The 12,551-nt window shown below is 41.6% G+C and overlaps 1 protein-coding gene across 1 annotated transcript; it reads right to left on the bottom strand.

Annotated features, from left to right (window-relative positions):
• Nucleotides 1-4,355: 4,355 nt before the first annotated feature.
• Nucleotides 4,356-12,332, bottom strand: Znf396 (zinc finger protein 396). Its single transcript, XM_004855215.3, has 4 exons — nucleotides 12,240-12,332; nucleotides 9,824-10,314; nucleotides 9,420-9,564; nucleotides 4,356-6,504 (listed from the first exon to the last, which is right to left on the bottom strand). The coding sequence occupies exons 2-4, from the start codon at nucleotides 10,241-10,243 to the stop codon at nucleotides 6,050-6,052; spliced, it is 1,020 nt and encodes a 339-aa protein (XP_004855272.2). The 5' UTR covers nucleotides 10,244-10,314; nucleotides 12,240-12,332; the 3' UTR covers nucleotides 4,356-6,049.
• Nucleotides 12,333-12,551: the final 219 nt, after the last annotated feature.

The raw sequence follows: 12,551 nt of genomic DNA, 5'->3' as shown, positions 1-12,551 counted from the left end.
AAGATAGATATCCCCCTCCCTACCTCAGATACACCAAGAAGGCATCTCTCTGCAAATCAGGAAGCGGGCCCTCATCAGCTACTGAGTTAGCTGGCATCTTGATCTTGAACTTTCCAAACTTCAGAACTGTAAAGAATAAAATTCTGTCATTTAAGGCACCCAGCTTGTGGTGTTTTTGTTATAGCAGCCTGCACTGAGTAAGACAACTTTGTATTCTGCAAACACCAAGCTAAACTCCATTATTACTATTAGTAGGAGCTTTTCTTAAAAATAGACTCAGTGCTCTTTCCTATATAGATAATCACATTATCTGCAAATTATGGAAATTTATTTTTTAATTTCCAATCTCTATAGGATTTCCAAATCAAGACTGAATAGGAGTGAAGAGTGAACATTCTTAATTTGTTTTCAATCTTAGGGGGAAAAGTATTCAGGATTTCATACTTATATTAATTCTAGTTTTTTAGTAGCAGTCCTTTTTAGGAAAGTTCCCTTCTATTCTTATCATAAATGAATTGCTGATTTTGTCAGTACCTTTCAGTGGATACAACCATGTGGTATTTTTTCTTTTGAGACTATTAATATTGTGAATTACTTTGATATATTTTTAAATATTGAGCGCACCTTATAGTTCTGGAATAAAGCCCACTTGTTCTCAGTGTTTTATCCTGTATGTTCTTGTTTTTCAATTTTCTATTCTCTTTGTTGTTTAGATTGGATGTACCACCATTTCTTCTGTCATCTCCATTCTTCCTTTGAGCCCATCTAGTCAATAATTTTAGTTATATTTTTCAAATCTACAATTTCCATTTGGTTCTTCTTTATATTCTTTCCTGATATGTGACTTTGCATTTATTCACCTTTATTTCATAAGCATGGTTATAAAACCTAATTTGATATATTTTTAATTAATTCTAACAGCTGTGTTATCTAGGAATTGACATAGGTAGGTTTACCTTTTTCCTTAGAAACTGAGATATTCCTAGTTCTTCCTATGCCTAGTAATTTTGCATTGTGTCATGCACATTTTGAATGTTATCAGAGTTTTAGGTATTACTTAAATCCTGATAGTATTAATTTGTTGATTTTTTTTTTTTTTTTGGTACTGGGGATAGAACTTAGGCCCTTGCGCTTGCGGGGCAGGCAGTGGAACCACTGAGCTAAATCTCCGGCCCCAATTTGTTGATTTTTATGTTTGTTTCATGAGGCAATTGCCCTAGTCAGGCCACAAGTTCTGACCTGCATTATGTGAGCTCAGCTTCCACTGTCAAATAGATTCTCAAACTTTTCCAGTGTATTTATTTAGGTCTGTCCTTTGTGTGTGCCACCCAGTGGCCTCCCTGGGGCCTATGCAGTAGTCTACCCTGTGGCTCAGTCCTCAGTGCCTGTGAACTACTGTTTCGGGTCAGCTCCATGCATGTGTAGTTTAAAGGCAGCTCAAGTTCATGTACAAGTTTAAGGGATCAAACTTGATCTCATCATCTTGGAAATAGCCATAATAATTTCTGGCTCCCTGGGGGCTTCCTTACCAGTATGGATGGATTGGGTCTCAGATGGGCTTGCTGACCTCCTGCTCTTCTCTAGTCTCAGTTCTGGTCAGCTGGTCTGCTCTGCTCTGGTGCTTGCTCACCAGCACACAGCAACAAATGATCGGTTCTTCTGGCTGAGCTGGGGGCCAGAATTCTTCCTTGGTGATTTGCCTCTGCCTCTGTTCTAGGGAGACCTATGGATCCCCTCTAAATTCTGACTGAAACTTACAGCCTATCCTGGCTAGCTCATAGGTACAGGATCAACACTGTTACTTTGCACAACTATCCGAACTCTCCAGCCATCCAGTTGGCTAATTTCTAAGGTCTCCACTGGGCATAAAGAACTGCTATAATCTTCAAGCCACGTGTTAACTGGTAGGAACTTTTTGCCTGACACTGTTGCCATTGTTACAGGAGTCCAGTGTTGGAGCACAGGCTGGCTGTTCAGAATTTGTTCAACCCAAAGCACTGAGTGACAAATAGGCACAGTTCTCACTGCTTTCAGATTCCCCCACTAACAATTTTTCCAGGGCTTGGGGTACAGAGATGAAAGGACACCCTGTGCCTGACCCTCTTATTGTCTTACCATTCTCAGGACTGGGCATTAAACCTTTTTTTTTGCTACTGCTGCTGCCTCATAACTTCTGTCCCAAGATCTCATTCATTCTCTTTGTCTTCCATGGGGGCATATTTTCAGTTTAATATTTTAAAAACATTTTCTTTTCATGTGATAAATGTAAAGCTAGGGATTAAGAATAGACTGCTATGGAATCCACAGCAGATGCGATGGTACACCTCAACCTATTCTTGGGCTGCTAGGGAAGGCTTCTTGGAAGAAGTAGCACGTAAACTAAACCTGAAGAATACAAAGGAATGAAATGACATGTAAAAGCTGCCAAGAGTTCAAAAGGAACACACGTAAAGACCCAGAGGCAGGAGAAAGGCTTCTGATAATTCGACATTGCTTCAGCCAAAAGGAGGCCAATGATAAGAGATAAAGCTTGCCAGGGATTTAGCTCAGTGGTTTCGCTGCCTCCTGCGCAAGCACAAGGACCCGAGTTCGATCTCCGGTACACACACAAAAAAAAGAGAGATAAAGCTTAAGTAGTAAGATGTATTCAGATCATGAAGAGCCTCAAAAACTGTGTTTAGAAGTTCTGACTCTATCCTAAAAGCAATGGGAAGTCTACATCTTAAGCAAGAAATGCCATGGTGCATTCTGTGCTTTAGAAAGACTGTTCTGGTAGAAGGAAATAAATGCATATGAAGAGGACAAAGTTAGGGGATTATGCTTCTCCTCACTCAGTTTTGTCACCATCTTGACTTTGCAAATATATTTTAGAAAAGCTTAGGGTTGGAGGGTGGGTCACAACAGCACGTTTAAATGTCAAATGGACAGATCCTGAAGGAAGGCAGAAGATGAAGTAAAAGAGAGAATGCTAGAAGCCAAAGCCCTTCAGAGGTGGGAAACAATGGTAAGGGTCAGAGAGGAGAGACCCATCTAGCATTCTGAGAGGAGGAGGACAGGAAATGATGGATGAGGTATAAACAGGTTGGCAAATTTGGTGGTAGGAAGTTGTAAGAATTCTCATCTTTTTCTCTGTAAAGCAGGAGACAAACACAGTCATCTTCCCATAAAATAAGCTGTCAATGGAGCAGGACAGCCAACACCATTGTCTGACCCAGCAACATCAGTTTCGGTGTCCCTCAACTCAGCTCCTTTCCCTCCATGGCCCCAAAAAACTTGCAACAAGGAATACAAAGAGAATTTGCTGGGATTTCTTGAAAAGCTTTTTTTCCTCATGGCCAACACCTTTCCCTTTCTTCCTGATTTGACTCTAGATGTAGTTCCTGGAGCTGGGACAGTTCTCTCAAAAACCTGAGAAATAAGCATGAGGGAAATATTAAAAGAGGGGCAGAGACATGAGCCAGACCAGTCACTATCCAGCTGCTAATTGAGTGCCAGCAGCAACCCACTCTCCAGTTTTCAGGTTATAAACTCCTGTTTAAACCACCAAAGATGGATTTTGCATCTAGAAGCATTCCAAACTAATTCGGGAAGGTTGAGGACAGTGATGAATATCTGACTTAGTCTTTGAAGACAACAGGAGAGAGATAAAGAGAGAAGACAGGATCATTGGTAATATTTAAGACCCAGATGAAGTGGCATTTATATAACAATATCAGTTTCATTTTAGAGTATTCACTATTCCTGGAAATTAATTAATCTAATGGGAGTGGTATTATCGTACTAATTTTTTTTTGGTACTGGGGATCGAACTTGGGTCTTTGTGCTTGCATAGCAGGTGGCGAAACCACTGAGCTAAATCCCCAGCCCTATCGTGCTAATTTTTATCAAGCTTAGATCAAATCGTAGTAATTCTCATTTTAGATAAATGAGTGCCATCTACTCATTAGGAGACCCATGCAAGTGCAAAATATCTCAGAGTACCCAGTAACATCCTTTGTGACTCATCATATACTTAGATGATATGATTCACACCACTCTTTGGTGATGAAGTTCAGATTATTCACAATAAAGAGTACATAATCCTATAAAATCTATGGTTTTACCAACTGAAGACAAATAAGAAGACTTGATTTAGAATCTTCCTTCTTATTCACATAGAGCCTAAAAAAACTCCCAAATGTAAACAGTAATTCACAGTACATTTATCCAAGGCATTTGTTGCTTCAACAGATGACTTGGCCTTCTCTTTAATTACAAAGAGAATGAACCCAATAAAAATATACCTACATTTAAAATAACTGATAATACACAAAACCCAGTATATAGAGTAGAGCTACAAAGCACAATTAGAAATAATGTATAACAAAATTTGCATTTTACTGGTCTCCCATTATTACTCTTACATTTATCAGTGTACTAAGCAGAGCACAACAATTCCACATTCATTTCCGGAGTTACTTTGAGCACTAGATGTGGCTGGATTTTCTGAAAATGAAATATTTTACTTTATCAGGAACCCACCAGACATGCCTAGAAGCCTCTTCCTTTTTCAAGGACTTTCACTTCTGAGGTCAGCTTCCATCGTGGCTAACTGTACCTCCATGAAAAACAAAACAGTATATGTATCCTTGTGACAAGTGTTGTGCTTGCTTTGGCAGCACATATACTAAAATTGTGACACATGTGTTAACATTTTTATCAAGAATCCCTAGAAAAGAGAACATTTTGTTATATATTGTCAGACTAATTTTAACAATATACGAGACTGTCATTTTAAGTGAGGAATTTGAATATGGATACAACTAGCTACTTACATCCTGTAGATGATATTCTAAAAACGTTGTCTTAAAACTTATGAACTGGAAAAGTTGTTGAACAATTGTTTATAAGAGACTATGGTGGACTTTAATCTTTAGTGATTTTTTTTCATTTGTACAAAAGTATCAAACTCCAGAGTCTCATTTCATGACTTATCTTACTATCCCTGAAAAGGCTGTCTTTGGTGCCTAAAACATACTTAAAGATGATTTATGCCAGAAAAGTAGATAAAAAGAAAACGAAGAATAGTCTCCAGCTGTTAGGGACTTGCTTTCCCAGGTAAGCTGTGGTACACTTCTCATTACTGCGCTTGCCAACATTTATGCTACATCAGCCTTGTAGTCTTGGACAGTCTTGTTCCTCATCTCCTTCTTTTCATCATCACCCTTATACAAGCACCCCAGAATAGCTCTACTTATTATGGAAACATTCTTTAAATTTACATCATTCCTTTTAGACAATCATTTTAATGCTTTCATTCAATTATTAATTAATTATAAAAAAGACTATTTCTTCCAGCACAGGAAATTACTTAGTATCATCAGCATTGTGTAGAGCTTTCATAAGATACTAATTTATTTACCTACCTAACAATGACCTTAAACATTTCAGCTTAGTTTATCAGATACAAATTCTTTTGGGCCCCCTCTATACTACTGTCATATTGTGAATCTGGTAACCAAAGATAAAATAGAAAAAATTTTAAAGAATGGTTTAATCTTTAGTCCTTAAAATTCTTTTTTTTTTCATACTGGGGATCGAACTCAGGACCTTGCGCTTGCAAGGCAGACGCCAGAACCACTGAGCTAAATCCCGGCCCTAGTCCTTAAAATTCTATTGCTCAAATTATGAAACAGAGAAAAATATCTATTATACTGAGTAACACATTTTTCTCAATTGGGAAGATATATACTTGTTTTAAAAAGTCATGAGTAGACTAGTTCATTATTTAAGTTAATAATGGGAATAGTAGAAAACATCTGAGAATGGCTTTTCAAAGGCTGCTTAGGGATAGAAATATAAATTAAGCTTTGGAATCTCAAACATCTGAATTGACAATAAGCAGAAAAGCAAATAGTGCTGACATGAGATACTCTTCCTTCTCTCTGGTGGCTTTTATGACCCATGAAAGGAAACTGGTGTCCACTAAAACGGACTTATACTAAAGGAGTGTTTGTGCCTTGTGTCTTCTCTTGTTCTGCAAGAGCTCAAAATAAATGTTTTGGTTCCCTCATGACACTGATGGGACGTTTTCTCTAATGTGTCTTTTCCTATGTCTGAAAAGATTTGAACTTTGACTAAAGGCTTTGCCACATTCATGACACTTAAAGGGTTTTTCTCCAGTATGGGTTCTTTGATGTTGAATCAGAATTGCACTTCGGCTGAAAGCCTTTGCACACTTATCACATGCATAAGGCTTTTCTCCACTGTGAATTCTCTGATGTAAAAGAAGGGCTGAGCTCTGACTAAAGATTTTGCCGCATTGTTCACACTTGTGTTGCTTTTTTCCAGAAGGGTTTCTCTGTCTTCTTGGAAACTTGCCATCTTGTTCCCAGGTTCCTTGAGATGTAAAATTCTGGGGGGCACTCATATGAAGGGTGTTAGAAACATCACAATGAAGTTCTGTGCCTGAGGAGGTCTTTGGCTTCGAAGCAGATTTCACATTTACAGGTTTGGTGTCTTCCTCTGAAATAATAAACAGAAAAACAGTATCACCAGTTCTCTGTTCAGAAAGAAAGGGAACTAGAATGACCCAAATATGTCGATGGATTATTAGCCACATGTGTATAAAATAACATCATAATGTGGAGGATGAAGAACGTAAGAAAAAATGTTGAGAAGATCATGAGGCAAAGAGAAGTGTTTACATACTGAAGGGACAGCCAACTATAAAGGTGCAAAGCTCCACTGAAAAAGCTGAATGGTGAGTAAGGGGAAAACAGACATGTCAGAGACCAGAGAAAGTCTGGAAGACACGAAAAGGGCTTAAAAGATGAGCAACTATTTGGGGAACAGATAGCAACTGGAAGGAGAGGAATCAAATATGAGTAATGAACAAAATCTAACACGAGAGTGTTCATAAACAAAACAAAGCTTAATAATGATAAATGAATCAATAAATAAGCAAATGAGCTGAAGAAAGTCAACAGGTCAAAAAAGGAATATGGAAAATGCAGTTAGAAAATACAATTTAGGGGCCAGGGATGTAGCTCAACAGCACACCTGCCTTGCAGGCGCAAGGTCCTGAGTTCGATGCCCTTACTAATAAATAAATAAATATATAAGAAAATACAATTTAGGCAAAAAGGGAGGATTATAAACTAGAACAGTGGCACCTCAAAAGGTCAAGTGTAGTGCAGAATACCCATTTACCAGAAACCTCTCCTCCTGTATATAAATTATAACACTGGCTAAGTGGCTAAGTTTCCTGTATTGTTTTATACTGCCTTTAAAGTCTATGAAAAAATGAGCATGGCTGCTTATGGGCTGTGGTCACTTAAATCTAGCTGAGTATAGAGGGTTTGTGACATAGACCACCTAAAGCTGTAGGCGAACTGTTAACTCACATGTGGATATGGCACTTAATTTTAAGTATGTACCGAAGAGACTGCTTCAGTGATCCTCAGGTAGATTTTAATGGAAGTTGCTAAAAGGCAGCAGTTTAAAATCACCCTGCAAGAAGCATCATTTTGGAGCTGACCATGACAGCTGAACAGGGGCTCCTTTATCTGTAAGGATTACATAAATGGGGCTGAGGAAATAAGAGAGAGACTGATGGTGATTCTATGGGTCCTCTTAAGGCCCAATCAAAAGGTTAACATGAGAAAAGTAGGTTGGGAGAGAAAAGATGTCAGTGACTGAGTGACACTGGCTAAGAGCGCTATGAGTTATTTTTTTTTAATTCTTAGAATTTAATTTAAAATGGCTCTGAATATAGTTAGTACAAAATGAATTAAAATTCTTGAATTTGTTCATAATTATAGCATATTCACTTATTAACTATTGCTGGTTTAAACAGAAGTCATTTTACAAATGATAAATATTTTGGTTTTGATAGCTCAGCATCCAAAGTGACATCAATATTCAGTCGCTACTATCAAAATCATGACAATAGTTGGCACTTCCTAGTGCTGAGACCAAGAGGGTCATCTGTAGAAGCCTTGGTAAGAGATGACACAGAACTACAGAAATCATGTTGTAGCCTTACAAAATGGTCCTTACACAGTAGTGAGACACTAGTTCTGTCTACTTTATATTGAAAAAGCCTGGAAGGGCGGGGATTTAGTTCAGTGGTGCCTCACGTGCCTCAGAAGCTCAAGGTTCTGAGTTCGATCCCTGATACAGCAAAAAAAAAAAAAATTTAGAAAAATCCTGGAATCTTTGGCTTTCTCCTTCAAATTTTCATGCATATTTTTAAATGTAGGAAATTTCTCTGGGGGAACCTTTACAAGTAGAACATGGCTTCGCTGACACCAGGAGCCTATGGCCTAGCTTTGAGACTCATGGCTTCTAAAAGGGTGAGGCTGGGATGGTATCCCTCCCTCTTCTTTTTAAAAAGTTTTAAGGCCGGGGATTTAGCTCAGTGGTTTTGCCGCCTGCTGTGCAAGCACAAGGACCCGAGTTCGATCCCTGGCACCAAAAAAAAAAAAAAAAAGTTTTAAGTTTTCATTAGCACATGTTTGCAGTACATAATGATTACATTCGTTGTGGGGAACTGGTACAGGTACATAATATATCTTAATTCTTTTTTCCCCCTTCCCCTCCATCCCTCCTACTTCTAATGGTTAAGCAAAATTATTTCTAGACTGGAGGTGTTGAGTGCTTAGTACAAGCCTGTGGGAGCAGGCACTTGCCATGTAAAAGTTAGAATCTTTTCTAAACATCTCTTTAGATTTCTGTATTTTCTAACCTTGCTTAGCTCATATGCCAGCCCTGGAATAGAGAAGCTATGTGTACATGGTGGTGGTGGTTTCCAAATGAGGTTTCCCTCTTGATCTCTGGCTCTCATTTTATCCAGGATGATCATCTAGAAGGAGGGTCTCTGCTCAAATGCTGTCACTTCTGAATAAGACCCTGTCCCCCACGCTATCCATCTGCTCGTTTCTCCACTTTTTTTTTTTTTTTTTTTGTACCTGCAATGCACAGACAGATTGCTGTGCCAGCCATTCTGGAGCACTTCTATAAAAATCTGACGCAGAGCAACAGAAGCCAGTTTAGGACGAGGGAGACATGTTCTCAAAGCACCCTGACAGACCAAAGTCATCTTAGCAGTATGGGCAGTTTTGCTCCTGGATGCCAAGATAACTGGACAAGCAGATACATAGGAAATGATAGGCAGATAGTGGTCTCTTGGCTGTGTACCTTGGGGTCCCACAGAAGGACCTCAGAGGCTGCCTAAAAGGAAAAAGGTGGGAAAGAGGCTGAACTGGAGGCCTTGTAGGCCGGGCTCCTGCTTCAGACAGAGGAGCCGTGTTTTCATTTGGATAAAACAGATGAGGATGAGACAGAAGAGAGATCTGAGACCTCTTAAAGCAGCCAAGATGTGTGGGGTGTGCTGGGCCCTCTCCACTTCCCATCAGAAGCTAAGTCCTGCACCTCACCATGTTGTCTTAAGGAGTGCAGCTCCCACGATGCCCACTGGAGCTGCTTTTTCAAGGGCTTGAGTTGGCTACTTGGTAATTCCCAAGTGATTTCCCAAGGTGACAGCTTCTCTACCATCATGTCCTTTCTTCTTCCAGAGAAGACCTGGGAACAGTTAGGTATAAATGAGACTGAAGAAGGGCATCAGGTAGGGACTTGAGAATAAAATAACAGAGAAGAAAGCATGTGGAAAACATCCTGGGCTCAGAAAAAAAGGAGGAGAAAAGCAGAGCCATGATCTATTTCCTGGGACACCCAAGAGTACATTCACCAGCCTGTGCCTCCAGTTGTGCTGAGCAGGAAAACGATTTGATAGCCCCTCTCTCCATGATGTGCTGTGGTTACTTCCCACAGGTCTCCTTACCTTTTCGTCTGGCTGGTCAACCTCTCTTTCCAGCTCCTCCAGCAGAGTCACAGCTTCCTCTCCATTCTCTGGCCGGTGCCTCTGCACCCAGGCCTGCAGCTCCTCCGGCAGGATCGCCAGGAACTGCTCCAACACCAACAGCTCCAGCATCTGCTCCTTGGTGTGCACCTCTGGTCTCAGCCAGCGATGACAAAGTTCCTGGAGCTGGCTCAGAGCCTCCCGGGGCCCGGTGGAGTCCAAGTAACCAAACTTCCTGAACCGCTGGCGGCAGGTCTCTGGGCTATAGCAGCTGCTCCATTGGAGATTGCAGTCAGGATCACAGGCCTGCTCTTTCTCTTCCATCTTCATAATCAGAAGTCTGCCAGGCTCCTCTGGACTTCGTGGAAGGCTTGTTGAAGACTCTCTCAATTGTGCAGACATTTTGACTGGCAATAGGTCAGGACAATGAGGCTTTAATCCTTAAGGCAGTGAAGCTTTACTTATGGACACTCCTTTAATGAGACCAAAGAAACAAGTGGAAACAAGATGAATGACAAATGCTTCTTAGAACAAAACAACTAAAATGAAAACATAAGGCTGTCCAGAAAGTATTCACCTTAACCTTAACATAAACCATGGTTTCAAAGAGTACTTCTCTAAGCGAACCAAAGAACTAAGACTTATTAATTCACAAGCATTCCCAATTTATTCTGAAATCTATGCCCATGAGACTAAATATTATAATAGACAGGATTACAAAGGAACTCCCAGAGAGCAGACATAAGGGAAGCCTAAGAAAAGCTGGCTCTGGGGCAGGTTCAAAGAGCCAATTAGTTTTACCTAGTCTGCTGCAAAGAGCTCAGAGGAATAGTCTCATGAGAACAAGACTTCTGTGCAGGTTCTTCGACTTTTGCTAATTATTAAGATAGTTATTTTTACATTAAAGGAACCATTCAAAAGGAAAAACAATTGCATATTCCTTCATCTTAATGTATTCTCACTTTCCATAGTCACTTCTAATTCCCATTTGTAATATCTATATTGTTTACTTAACTATTTCTTTTAGAATACTTTGCTTGTAAGCAATTATCATTTCTACAAATGATGCTGAGGCACACCTTCATGAATATACTATTTTTCTCTTTTCAGATTATTTCCTTCAAGCATATGCTAAGGCCTGTTTTATGGGGGGTCAAAGGAGAGTGGTAAGTTCTATCTTGTGTATTATCAAATAAATGGCAAAAAAGACTCAGTTTACAATGATGTCTGCAAGTATTAATTTGCTAACAAGAAGGGAAAGGAGACCATTTTCTTTGTACCATCTTAGTATAAGTATCAGCAGTAATTAATGAGATTTAAAAAGCTGGACAGTGATTCTGATTCTGATTTGGTGCAAGTTCAGCAATGACTAAAAATCCTACGTGTGCCCCCATTTTCCCTCCTTATGTAGCCTGCCATTCAATTTTTTCCCCCTACTCCACCAAGTTGCTTTTCTAGGCACTAAAGATATAGCAATGACCTGAGTAAAACCTGTGGCTTCGTAAAGTTTGTCACCAAATAAGTCATGCAACTTTACAGTGTTGTGGTATAATGCAAAGCCTAACAGTGACACATATTTACTTCATGTCAAGCACTGTTCTAAACACCTTAATAAATAAAGCTCATTTATAGCCTCATAAAAGCCCTGGGAGGTTATCCCCCATATTGTAGACGAGGAACCTGTCAGACAAGCTATGGTAGGTTCTGTGTTCTAGGACAAAGGGGCAGCGCTGGGCTCTGAATCCACACAGCCTGCACCTCTCCAGGGTGCGGTGAAATCCCGCCAGGGGACCCCTGCCCACTGGCCCAGGCAGAGGAAAGGGGGTCCTGCAGCAGCACATCCGGATGAGCTCAGGCCGGAACGGAGGATGAGGAAAGGGACCCGCGAGGTTGGCGGCAAGATTTTGGAGTCATCAGAGGCCCTCTGAGGCCATGTGAGGGACTATAAAGCTGAAGCAGCCTCGAGACTCGACACGGGAACACAAGGCCACTTCAGCACCAGGGGAGGGCTGTGCCTCTCCACAAAAGCTCCATACCCAACAATCCACCAACAGCACGCGGTGACCTACAAGGAGCTGGGTCCCCGGAGCGGAGGCTTCCCCCAGAGCCCTGGATTCGGGGTTCTTTGCAAACTCCTGCTCTGGTGGGCCGCCTCCGACCGGCCCAGGCCACCCCTTCCTCGGCCCCTCCGCTCCCGCACTCGGTGCTCCTGGACTCGGAGGGGGCCGGGGCGCGGGAAGGACCGGGCGGGCGGGCGGGTGGCAGGGCCGACGTTCGACAGCCGGGCTGCAGGGTGGAAGGGTACGGAGGGGCTGCGCCGAGGTCCCCCCGCCCCACATCCCCACTCGTGACGGCAGCTCCTGCCCGCCTGTGGGCCCGGCAAGGCCTCTGCTCTCACCTCCCAGCGTGGAAGGACTGGCGCAGCTAGGCGGGGAGAAGGCCTGGGAAGCGCCCGAGTCGGAGAAGCTTCCGGTCCTCCAGGCGCGTGGGGGGCGGGGCCCGGGAAGCGGGGCGGTTGCCAAGGAGACAAACCACAAAGGCCTCCAGTTGACCTCCGCGCGGTTTGGGAGGGAGGAGAGCGAGGAGGGGAGGAAAAGGAGGGGAGCAGGAGAAGATAGCACCTTAGGGTGGGAATCTAACAGAGCGCTGTGCCAGTTCAAACAAACCAGCACTGTTGTTTCTCAAAGTACTTTTACTTACGTTATTTCAT

This window comes from Heterocephalus glaber, unplaced genomic scaffold (genome assembly GCF_053883595.1).
Source record: "Heterocephalus glaber isolate CG9 unplaced genomic scaffold, H.glaber_assembly_v1.0 deba00000331, whole genome shotgun sequence".
NCBI lineage: Eukaryota > Metazoa > Chordata > Mammalia > Rodentia > Bathyergidae > Heterocephalus > Heterocephalus glaber.
The sequence above is the reverse complement of the archived record's forward strand: the minus strand, read 5'-3'. Positions and strand labels throughout refer to the sequence as shown.

Excerpts from the sequence above, each read along its gene's own strand:
- Znf396 (XM_004855215.3), bottom strand. The coding sequence starts at position 10,243 with ATGTCTGCACAATTGAGAGAGTCTTCAACAAGCCTTCCACGAAGTCCA. Across the intron at positions 9,565-9,823 it reads TTGACCAGCCAGACGAAAAG|GTCTTCTCTGGAAGAAGAAA; the intron begins GTAAGGAGACCT and ends AACTGTTCCCAG. Across the intron at positions 6,505-9,419 it reads GCACTCCTTAAGACAACATG|AGGAAGACACCAAACCTGTA; the intron begins GTGAGGTGCAGG and ends TTATTATTTCAG.